Source organism: Budorcas taxicolor, chromosome 12, assembly GCF_023091745.1.
Source record: "Budorcas taxicolor isolate Tak-1 chromosome 12, Takin1.1, whole genome shotgun sequence".
In the NCBI taxonomy this organism is placed as follows: domain Eukaryota; kingdom Metazoa; phylum Chordata; class Mammalia; order Artiodactyla; family Bovidae; genus Budorcas; species Budorcas taxicolor.
This window is the reverse complement of record NC_068921.1, coordinates 47,529,366-47,541,946: the sequence shown is the minus strand read 5'-3', so window position 1 is coordinate 47,541,946 and position 12,581 is coordinate 47,529,366. Positions and strand designations below refer to the sequence as shown.

Genomic DNA, 12,581 nt, shown 5'->3' with positions numbered 1-12,581 from the left:
ATAATTAGGACCCATTTCCCTCTTCTGCTTCATTTCTTACAACTCACTGCTTCTCACTCTCTGGGCTAACCATACTGAATTATTTGCAGTTTGTTCCAAAAACTTCATTTTGACTTGTCTCCAGGGTATGCATTAGTGCCCCTAATTTCCTTCCCTTCCATAACTGACAGTCATATTCTTAGTCACCATGCAGATGTTAGCATACGCACTTCTCCCTCCATGCAACCTTCCCTAATTCCTCTCAGGGCTCAGTTAGATACACCTTGAGTCTATGTGGTCTCATTCTGAGTATCCTGCCGTTTGCTCTATTATCATCATACTTTTCCTCATTGTTCCTTTATTTCTCCATTAGGCTGCCAGCTTTGTGAAGGCAAAGGTCACCAGTGTATCTATGGCTCATGACATGTATCAGTACATGGTTAGTAAATATTTGCTAAATAAATAAATTTATTGTTCTGAGAGTTCAAGTGTAAACTTCTCTAATATCAACCACGGTCTGATTTAAAGACTTGCTTATTGGCAAAGATCAAATACATTCAAGTCAGTGTTAATAAACTAGTATGACAATTAAGTTAATTTCCAAATAAATTTCCCTCTAGATGTCAACTTTGAAAAGCCATATGAATCATGATAGTATATAAAAATAACTGCTATTGAAATAAGTAGCATTTATTTTTCCCTTAATACTGCTAATCACTAAGGAAACCTGATATATGCTGATCTAAAAGTAACTGCATGAAAAAAACCTATCCTTCTTTAAGATTATCTAAAAATATGATTTCTTTTAGGTCCAGCAGCTAAACAAGGCATAAGCAATATTTCTTATTATTATTCCAGTCTTTGAAATTTCCTGGAGAAATCACTGGCATGTTATAGGAAGAACTAGTATCTCTTAGTTCTAATTTCCTTTTCATTTCTGTCCTTAATCTGGAACTAACATAACGGCAAAAGGACAAGTTAACAGGGTAATAAAAAGATAATAGGAATAACAGAATAAAGAGGCCTAATGTCTGACAAACCCTGTTGTAAGCTAGTTATCAAAGGCCTCAGAACTTTAATATTCCATTATACTTAGATTTAGATTTATGACAAACTTTCTCTAACATATTAAAAAAGACATTACACTGTAAGCTAAAGTTTAATTTCAATAAAACTCTAAGCTTCAAACACCAATAAAATATCACAGAAATGTCCTACTTTTCTTTTTTTACCTGTTTTCCCGTTCATACATTTCCCTAGAGGCACTTCGGAGTTGATCGATTTCTTGATTAGTTTTCAATTTGATCTGTTCCAGTTCATCACGTAGTTTATTTTCATATTCTGTTTTATAACGATCTCTGAAAGGAGTCAAAAGGAATATCCATTATTATTATTATTTTTTTTTGGTAAAAGAAATAGGTCATTGCCCTTCGTGTAAGATTTTAATACCTTACATCAAATATGCTCTACATACAATGTTCCTTAAAAAAACAGTATTAGATATAAAGTTTTATAATTCCTAAAAATACTATTTCAAAGTAGTTCCATCTAAGATTTCCTTTTAAACATATTGCCCCAAAAGCTTAATTACTATAAAAAATGTTAGTTCATGTTGGATAATTATTCATCTTCAAAAATATTTTACTAATAGTTTTTAATGCATATGGCCAAAGACTTTTAAACCAATGCATTGTGGAATGCACTTCATTTAGAAATAATAATCTGATGTGGTACATATTAGGGGACAATCTTAAAAAAAAAAAAAGACCCTCGTGGACTCTTGACAAAAACTTTCCTTCTAAGCACAACAACCACAGCCACTGTGATCTCTTAGCAAAGTCACAAAGCATTACATAGGGTATTAGCAGAAGCACAAACTGATGAAAAATACCACCAGCTGAGAAAAATGTTACGAATATATGAAGTTTTAAAGGATAAAATTCAGAATTTTAGTTTTTGAAATGCTCACAAAAATGCTGATAAAATAAATACCTTCTGAAGAGATATATATGAGGTATATAAACATATAGTGTCTCAGATGGTAAAGAATCTGTCTGCAATGCAGGAGTCCTGGGTTCTATCTCTGGGTCAGGAAGACCCCCTGGAGTAGGAAATGGCAACCTACTCCTGGATTCTTGCTGAGAAATCCCATGGACAAAGGAACCTGGCAGTCTACAGTCCATGGGGCTACAAAGAGTTGGACATGACTGAGCAACTAACATTAAATATATAAAAGTATATAAATACTTTCTTAAAACAAATATAGAGATCTTAGTCATTGGGAGCTAAAAAGATTATATCATTTAAAAAAATTAATAAAAACAGTAACAGTGTATATATCCCTACCTAAAAGAAACAGGCTTTTGGAAAAAAACAAAATGTCTTCAGAAAAAAATCAGTTAGAATATGAATATCTTGTGAAGAAACAAAAAACAATTATCTTAACATTATCCTATAAACCTTATTTGTCCCCAAAGCCAGGAGTTTCCTCAAAGAAGATGGTTTGATTTACATCTATTTATATGGAAAATCATGTAAATCTTGCCTGGATGTTACGTATTTTTCATACATCTCTTCTCTAGCCTTTTTAGTTTCTTCAAGTTGAGCTTGAAGTCTTTCAAGACGATCCTCTTCATGGGCACAGCGAACACTAAGCTCCATGTTTTGGCGGTTGAGATATTCTTTATCCTTTTGCAGTAACGTAACAGTCTGCTGTAAGGTGGCTACCTATACACAGGCAGAGAGTGTCCAGAGCAATGTCATCTTACTTTTCAAGGTTTACTGAATTATTTCTTTCATTTGCGCTTGTGCTCAACACATAAAGAGGCTAATTCTTATCATGAAAATTTCCATCCAAACAGAGCTACTAAAAAGTCCCTTCTTTCCAGCAACTACATCAGAAAAGAAACAATTTCCCTCTCACAATTCTTGCCCTGGGCTATGTCCACAATCACTGTACAATAAAAAACAAGTGACTCGGGACTTCCCTGGTGGTCCAGTGGTTAAAGAATCCACCCTGCAATGCAGGGATGTAGGGTCAATCCCTGGTCAGGGAACTAAGACTCCACATGCAACGGAACAAAGATCTCACAAGACCATGACACAATAAAGACCCTGCGTGCCTCAGTGAAGACCCAGTGCACCCAAACAAATGAATATTAAAAACAAACAAACAAACAAGTGATTCTATAAGCTTACTTCTTTCGATAAATCACTTCTTTCTTTAGCTTGAGTTATGTGAGAGGCTTCAAGTACTTCATATTTTCTCCTTAAGTCAGCTGCTTCCTGTTCAAGGGCATCACGCTCACTATAAAATTCAAATACATTTGTTTTTATTAAACTAGAACTCAAGTACATATGTAAATTCTACATCTCTTTTTATAACAAGCATTTTAAAAGGGTTGATTATATTTCAGGAAACTGAACAGAGATACTTCAGTGTCATTCTGTGAACAATAAAGTATCTGCTTTTCAAATTCAGGAGACTCTGTTTGAGATCTTGCTCAGATAAATATAAATTTATTATCTGTAAAAAATAAATATGTAAGCTACACTGACAAAAGTAAACAATAAAACTTTTAAAGGTATACTCTGGTGTCTTTTCACTAATCATCTTCAATCTAATCTGGAAGTCAAAACTTTTAAAGAATTTAAACATGGCTCTAGGCTTTCAGTTGTTAGGCTCAAAAGCCCTTCACTCATTACTCAGATTGTGTTGCTGATACACAGGCAGGCATTCTTGTGACTGCTTCATTCACAAATTGTTCAAGATTATCCAGAGATTCTAATTTCCATTCTTAGATGAGCTCTTTCCCCAACACAGCAAAACTAAGAATTGGACCAAACCTACAAACAGGTATCTTAAAAAATGAGCAGAGAAACAGATTTACTATTTCTTAACTTTTCTTCTATAGTCAGAATCAGTTTCTGTGCCCTTTATTTCAGCTACTCTCCTGGTGTTTCCATGGGAGAGCTATTAAAAATTGTTTTTCTTTTCATTAGATTTTCAATAACTCATTCAGAAAGATGACTTCTAAGATTTCTTCTGCTTAACAAAATAGCATATTTATACTTGAGCAAAGCACAAGTTAAAAAATAACAATCACCCATAAACCCACTAACTAAAGATGACTATCAGTATTAACACTTTGGTTCATGTTAAGTGTTTTATGTCTTTACATACAAATGTTTTTATTCTCACAAGGTAATGACTTTTGCTATGATTTTTTAGTGTAAAAAAGAAAGATGGGCATATGCATTTTGCTTCTTAAAATTAAATGTGTTTGACTTATCCATGTATACACTAGGGGCTTCCCAGGTGGCGCCAGTGGTAAAGAACCCGCCTGCCAATGCAGGAGATATAAAGAGATGTGGGTTTGATCCCTGGGTCAGGAAGATCTCCTGGAGAAGGAAATGGCAACCCACTCCAGTATTCTTGCCTGGAGAATCCCATGGACAGAGGAGCCTGGTGGGTTACAGTTCATGGGGTTGCAGAGAGTTGCACACAAATGAAGCGACTGAGCGAGCAAATATATACATTCAGATCTAATTTAATTATTTTAATTGTTACACAGAATTACATTATAGAAATAAATTATAATCTATTTTCTTTTTTTTAATATAACCTGCTCTCCACGCTGCTGTCAAAAAGCATTTGAATTCTTTCTAATAATGATGCAGCTAATTACAATATACCTGTTCTTTTCTGTACATTTGTGAGAATTTAGGACATTAAAGTGATTTTTTTCTCCCAGTTTATATTTTTGTGATCAGACCAATTTTTAAAACTCCATTCGTTCTACTGAGTAAACCAAAGGATTCTCAGCTTGAGCCACCCTTGCCTGGTTGTTTTCTTGTTCCATTTCTAGCACATGATGATGTTTATTATAGTTTTATTTCTTAGATTCTCATTGTAGAAAACATATATATATATAAAGATGATAAAATGAGACACCTCCCCACCCCACTCCCTGCTTTCATCACTCACCATAAAGAACTATCAACTCATGGCTCATCTTGGTTCATTTACCCATCCTTTCATGGCCACTCTGGATTATTTTGATGACTATGCCTTTTAGTTTTCTCCTTTCATATTTTACCTATTGTTGCTATAGATTTACAGTGGCAGAAAGTGAAAGTTGTTCAGTCGTGCTTGACTCTTTGTGGCCCCACAGACAGTACAGTCCATGGAATTCTCCAGCCTGAATACTGGAGTGGGTAGCCTTTCCCTTCTCCAGGAGATCTTCCCAACCCACGGATTGAACCCAGGTCTCCCACACTGCAGCCGGATTCTTCACAAGCTGAGCCACAAGGGAAGCCCTGAGAGATCATCAAAACACCAACTCAAAGTATCATCTTATCATCACAATCTACTTCATTTTGAAATGATTCTTTTGAAATCTAGCTCTATTTGAGAACCCAGTCGTATAGCTGTCATGGATTTCAAGCTCTAATAATCACTACATTTTGATATAAAAATACATACATAGTAGCACACACTGCATGCCAGTCATGCCGGGAGTAGGAGTATCAACGTCATATTCCCAAATCCTTGCAAATTTACTTACAGTGTTTTACAGTTTATAAAGCATTCATTCATTTAACAAACACTCACTGAGTGACTACAATGGTTTAAGAATTGTTTCAGGTACAAGCAGACACAGGAGTGAACAATTACAATAATCTCTATATATGTGTATATATGCACACATATATACTTTCATAAAAATTATTCAATCTTCTAAATTTATACAGTGTAGTTATTGTATTAGCACCACCTCACAAATGACAAAACTTAAGCTTAGAATAATTAGAGATTTCCTAAGGGCATATAGCTAAGTAGTGGTTCATTAGTCTATTCCACCAAAAGGAAAATTATATGCTATAGCTGTTCAGCAGCAACACAATGGGAAACATATCCTCAGAAAGTATCATTTTTTTGAAAGTGTATGTGCCTTTTGTTGAAGAGAAATAGCTGAAAACACTTTAGATAAAACTGCAAAGTACTTAAATTCACTCCATAAAATAAAAATAGTCAAGTAAGAGTTCAAAAATATTTATACACATAGGATTTCCCTGGGTTCCTATCACATTTAAAAAGGCAAAAGCAACTTCTAAATAAAATAAAAACAACTGATATAAAAAGACAATCTAAACTCACCAAGCTGCCAAAACTACACGCTTTTATACAATAAAGAATAAGGTATATGTCAAGAGAATAAGAAGACATGGCAAGACTGGGAGAAAATATTTGCCAAAGATGTATCTGATAAAGGACTATTATCCAAAATATACAAAGAACTCTTAAAACGTACAGTAAGAAAACAAACAACCCAATTAAAATATAAGCCAAAGACTTTAACAGACACCTCACCAAAGGAGATATACAGATGGTAACTAAGTACATGAAAAGATGTTCCATAGCACCTGTCATCAGAGAAATGCAAATTAAAGCAATGAGATATGAGTACACACCTATTAGAATGTAAAATCCAGAACACTGATAATGAATACTGGCAAGGGTGTGGAGCAACAGGAACTCTCACTCACTGCTGGTGAAAATGCAAAATGGTACAGATACTTTGGGACAGACACTTGGCTGGTTTCTTACAAAATTAAACATACTCTTACCATATGAGTATGTTTACACTCTTTGGTATTTACCCAGAGGAGTTGAAAATTTATGTCCATATAAAAATTGGCACATGAATTTGTATAGCAGCCTTATCCCTAACTGCCAAAACTTGGAAGCAACTAAGATGTCCTTCAGCAGGTGAATGAATAAGTAAACTGTGGTACATCTTGATAGTGGAATATTATTCATCATTCAATGGAATATTATTATTCAATGAGTACTATTCAATAGAATACTATTCATTATTCAAATGATCTATCAAGCCATGAAGAGATATGGAGGAAACTTAAATGTATATAACTAAGTCAAAGAAGCCAATCTGAAAAGGTTCTGTGTGGCATGGTTCCAACTATATGACATTTTAGAAAAGAAAAAACTATGGAAACAGAAAAAAAAGAGAGCTATAAAGTAGCATTAATGATGTTGATGGTAAGAATTCAAGTGACTCTGATGCATGCTAAAAAAGAGAACAAGTAACACAGACATCTTAACTACTTACCTCTTAACTTTATCATAGTTCTCTTGACGGTAGTCACCTTGCTGAATTAACTGTTTTGTGTCTGCTAATTCTAAGGCCAAACGTTGACATCTAATTTGAAGCTCAGAGTAGTTTCTGCGATCTTCCTCATAAGTCTATAGGTCAAAAACAGTAACAAACCATTCAAACTAAACATACTTGACCAAATTCTGTATTGAATGCTTTTGTTGAACTGTGAGTATCTTTGTAATTTAAAAAAATTCTCAATTTTTCTATTTAGTAATTTTTCCTTACTCAGAGGCCGGTAATCTTAAACTCACTGAGTAGTCTATAAGTTCATTTGTTTAAAACTTGAACCAATACAATATTGTAAAGCAATTAACCTCCAATTAAAATAAATAAATTTATATTAAAAAAAATTGAACTCTGTTTTTCATAGAAAAATAGGACAACTATGCTTTGGTGAATAGCATAACACATAAAATGACTACAAATGCTAATGACATTTTCAACATTTACTGAGTTACTATTAGATGCTAAAGACACAGAAATGAATGAAACACTGCCCCTGTTCTTGAAGAGTTCACAATGACAGGCAAAGAGCCACATGAATATCAAACATTCACAATGAAAAATAGTTACTGAAAAGATTAACCATGCAGTTTCAGTTGTGGTATTCAGCAAAATAGGAGTTTTGTAGTGCCTGGAACACATTTCTACATTGAGCTTCCTCGTACTCATCAAACGAGGAGAAAGGGATTGCAGACGTGGAAGAGGAGCAGAAGTACAAGCCTTAAATGCACACTTGGCCCTGCTTCCTACGAGCCTCATTTCTCACCATTTCTCACATTCACAGTTCACCCTAATAAAGACCTGAGGTTCTCTGAACACACTGCTTCCTCTAACCTGTTCTCACTGCCTGAAGAGCTGAATACTATCAATACTCCCTTTAGAGTACTGATCTTAGTGTATTATCAAATTAGTTTTTTCACACCAGAGTGTAAACATCTTAAGGGCAGGGACTTTATCTTGTTCGCCATTGGATCTCCATTACTTTATACAGGACTTGGTATACAGTAAGAATGAAATAAATACAATAAATTAATGAAGAAAAACATGAATATGGAAATGGGGAGGAGAAGCAGGACATAGGGATGGAGTTTCTACTTCTTCTGACCCTTTGAACTCAGCAGATCTTGCAAGTGATCATCAGCTCTACCCCCAGAACCTGTCACGTGAAACACATCCTGTCCCAAGTCATTCTTTTTTAAGGAGCTGACGAGCTCAGTGCGGTCACATGCAGGTCACAGACTGACTCAACTATTTCTAAGTGACTGGTCCTGGGCTAGATACTGTAGATACAAAGATGACTAAGACAGTGTTTATGTCCCTTTTAAACTATTAGGCCTGACTGTGAAACGTTAGCTCCAAATTTCTATCAGATGGCTATATGAAAAATGTAACCATGGTAAAATGATACTGGGTGTGTTCTGTGTTGGTAATACTATTCTGCACTGACGTTCTCCATGAGGATGAAATGTTACTAAGAGGTATTTATTAGCAGATCAAAGCTGAGGAGACTCTCATCTCCCCCAAAGAATCACCACACATACCATTTCAGATCTATGTCCCAGAAGATGCTGTAGTTTCCGGTTCTTACCTTTCTAAGCATTACTAATCATCTGTTTTGGGGGAGAACGTATAGTGTTATGATTAGGACAGAGATCTCCAGAATTCACCTGCCTAGAACTAAATTACCTGCAGCAGCTCTTGGAGGGGGTTTACCTCTCAGGACATCAATGCTCTTACCTACCTCATTGGCCCACGGAGCTGCTGTGCAGATTATATCAAGGGACACATGTAAAGCGCTTATAAAAATGCCTAACACATAGTAAACGACCATGAACTATACATTAATATCATCGCAATGCTCTTTCCTTGCTTTGGCTACCAGAGAAATTCTAGCCAAACTGATAGCTCAACTGCACAAAGGCCGAGACAGAATGCTGAGAAAGATAAACATTTAAAGGGTGAGGGAAGCACAGAGTCGAAGGAACCCGAGGGAATATTCAGTCGTGTCTGACTCTGTGCTGCTGCTGCTAAGTTGCTTCAGTCGTGTCTGACTCTGTGCGACCCTGTGGACTGCAGCCTACCAGGCTCCTCCGTCCATGGGATTTTCCTGGCAAGAGTACTGGAGTGGGTTGCCATTGCCTTCTCCTAAGGCTAAGGCTAAAGATAGTCAAAGCTATGATTTTTCCAGTAGTCACGTACAGATGTGAGAGTTGGACCATAAAGAAGGCTGGCACCAAAGAATTGATGCTTTTGAACTGTGGTGTTGGAGAAGACTTTTGAGAGTCCCTTTGAGATTACCTTGGACTACAAGGAGATCAAATCAGTCAATCCTAAAGGAAATCTGTCCTGAATATTCATTGAAGACCTGATGCTGAAGCTTCAACACTTTGGCCACCGGATGCGAAAAGCTGACTCATTGGAAAAGACCCTGATGCTGGGAAAGCTAGAAGGCAGGAAAAGAAGGGGACGACAGAGCAAGATGGTTGGATGGCATCACCAACACAATGGACATGAGTTTGAGCAAGTTTCGGGAGATGGTGAAGGACAGGGAAGCCTGGCATGCTGCAGTCCATGGGGTCGCCAAGAGTTGGCCATGACTGAGCAACTGAACAACAACAAAAATTGGAAAAGAAGGAGCAAAACAGGATATTAAATTGACTGAATTCAAAGAAGTAAAAAACTTAATTTTTTCAAACGTAAAAAAGAAAACAAAATTTCCAATCACCAACTCTTTCTAGCAGAAAATGTCTAAATAAAAAGTAAACAGGTTTGGTTAACAGCAAGTCTCAGTGTCCTCTTTCAATAAAGGAAAACAAAAAACCCAAAAAACTGCACAGGGATATCAAGGACAAACCAAGTCACTGAGAAGATTTCAGTTTGCAGGTCTCCTCTGTATCTAGAATGGAACTGATTTTGATTGCTGGGCTTAATGTCATTTTTTTCCATCTCCTAAGTTATTCATAATAGGAAATAATACAAGGCTACCACTAGCCTGAAAATAAGTCTGTTATTGTAGCTGCATGTTCCTTGCCTTGTCTATAACCCTTGGTTTTCTGTGCACCCACTCTGAAGCTCCTTGAAGTCCTGCTGGATCTCTGGTTATACCCAGGAACCTCACACAGTAGTTACACTGGAAATGCTTGCAGAGTCAACTAACGTTGATATAAAGGGACTATGCAGCACTAGCATTTAAGACAACAAGCTCAAAATGTAGAAAAAGCGACTTTAACAATTAAGGATTAATAAATGGGTTTTCCAGCTGAAACGAAAATTATCATCTGAAAAAGAACCCCTCAGTTGAAACAATGATATTAATGCAATGTATATAAACCCATATTTTCTCAAAGATTTTGAGAAAAGGTGCGTGAAAGGAGCTTCCATTTCTTAGTCTGGATGGTAGGTAAACACGTATTCTTTGTGTACAATGTCAGTTACAATTTCTTTACTAATTGCTTTATGAAAGAAAAATTTTTTAAAGCTTTAAAAAAGTAAAGCAAGAGACTTCAACCAAGAAAATGTTAACTGGGGAGGAGTTCTGCAGGGATGCTGGTCTTAGGAATGGAAAGGGAGACATGCACGTGAGCGTCACAGCGGAAGGGAAGAGGGCAGAGAGCAATGGAAGAAACACTGTTTTTCACTCTATGTGTTTCTCTGCTGTTCAATATAAAAACAAAAAAAATTATGTTACACGGTGTTTTGACAAAGTTATCAACCATTAGACCTTTAAATAAAGTCTTTATTTCCAAACAACAGCAGCTGAGCAGGACACAATTACAGAATTTCAGAGATGAAAGAAACACGAGATAACACGAGAAATAAGAATCTTCTTATTTCCAAGATAAGAACACTAAGGCCTGAAGGGGTTAAGTGTTTTTGTCCTGGATTCCAGACTGAGCAGAGATAGGGCTAGAATTCAGGTTCTTGAATTCATAAATAGTTCATTCCTTTCTTAACTTCAAGTTCCTGATTTTTACAGATTCTATCCATGGAACCTATAAAATGATTGACTGGAAGTTAATATTATCTACTGCCCAAATCCAGGCTGTTAAAAAAAAAAAAACAACTTTAACTGCAAATTTTACAGGTTAAAATATGGCACAGGCATAATTCATAGTTAACTTTAGATTCCCTTCCTTGAAAATAATTACTACAATTATTCCTTAAAACATATTATAAAAATAATAACAAGATAACATTGAATAAATGTTTTCCACAAAAATAAAAATGTATTCAAAGATTCAATTAAATAGGCATATTTTAAACAATTAGCAGCTGCATAAACCCAAAGGCAATTACTTTAGATACAATTTCTAAGCATCATTTAAATCTTTTGTCTCTCATACCACAGATACTGAGAAAAGAATGGCAACCTACAAGTCAAAATAAATCTTTAATAAATGAAGTGATCTCTTGCCTGGGGAGAAATACAGCAGCTAAGAGAAGTAGAAATGAAATTAGCTATTATGAGAACATGAGAATTCACTCCTCAGAACTCTTACAAGTTTCACATTGCCTATAACCTACTCCCAGCAAGTAAATATTGAAAAGAACAAGAAACCTAATTAATCTTTGATTGTTAAAGACTGTTCCTTTAAGAAACAACCATCTGTTTGCTGCCAGAGACTACTACTTGTTGTTAAGATCCTCAAGAAATACACTCTTTTTCAAAAAAATTTAGACTTCTTCTTTAAAGTGTTGGCGGGATGGGGGTGGCGGGGGGAGACAAAACTGAATATAAAAAAGTAAGCTAAAAAGAACATGAAAATTTCAATATATGACATGGTAATTTTCAATATCTTTTCAATAAATGTAAGCTCAAACAAAAGTTTAAGCTTTTCTAAAGGGAAACATTGGGGCTTCCATGGGAGTTCACTGGTAAAGAATCTGCCTGCCAATGCAGGAAACCCAAGATATGTGGGTTTGATACCTAGGTTGGGAAGATACCCTGTAGTAGGAAATGGCAAACCACTCCAGTATTCTTGCCTGAAAAATTCCATAAACATAGGAGCCTGGCAGGCTACAGTCCATGGAGCCACTAAGAATTATTTATATAAATTTTTTTTGTGCACATTTAAACTGTGGAAGTGTTTAAAATAACTATGACAATTTACTAGTAAAGCAAAGGTGACTTTCTTTTGCCATTAATAAGTCACCTGTTGTTGCATCATACATCCTTACTTGCTCAGACATAACTGAGCAACTGATATATACTGTGGAACTATCATACATACTAGTTAAAGAGAAGGAAATTTCATATTTTTGATCTCTTTCCTCCCTCTCTTCTCTTTGATATACCATCTGCATCCTCAGGTGACTCACGTTCAATAACATGCATTTTTCCCTCTTCTTCTCCATATTCGTATACTCATGAAAACAACACAAATGGGAAGATAGGTACCTTGGGTAAATCCTAAAATA

The 12,581-nt window shown here is 35.7% G+C and overlaps 1 protein-coding gene across 1 annotated transcript in view; it reads right to left on the bottom strand.

Annotated features, from left to right (window-relative positions):
* PIBF1 (progesterone immunomodulatory binding factor 1) overlaps positions 1 to 12,581 on the bottom strand; it is a 229,527-nt gene that overhangs the window by 175,257 nt on the left and 41,689 nt on the right. Inside the window, exons 5-8 of the mRNA XM_052650146.1 lie at positions 7,113 to 7,246; positions 3,178 to 3,286; positions 2,525 to 2,706; positions 1,212 to 1,337 (exon numbers count right to left, since the gene is read on the bottom strand). Of these exons, the coding sequence (XP_052506106.1) occupies positions 1,212 to 1,337; positions 2,525 to 2,706; positions 3,178 to 3,286; positions 7,113 to 7,246 (551 nt within the window). The remainder of the gene's footprint in view (positions 1 to 1,211; positions 1,338 to 2,524; positions 2,707 to 3,177; positions 3,287 to 7,112; positions 7,247 to 12,581) is intronic.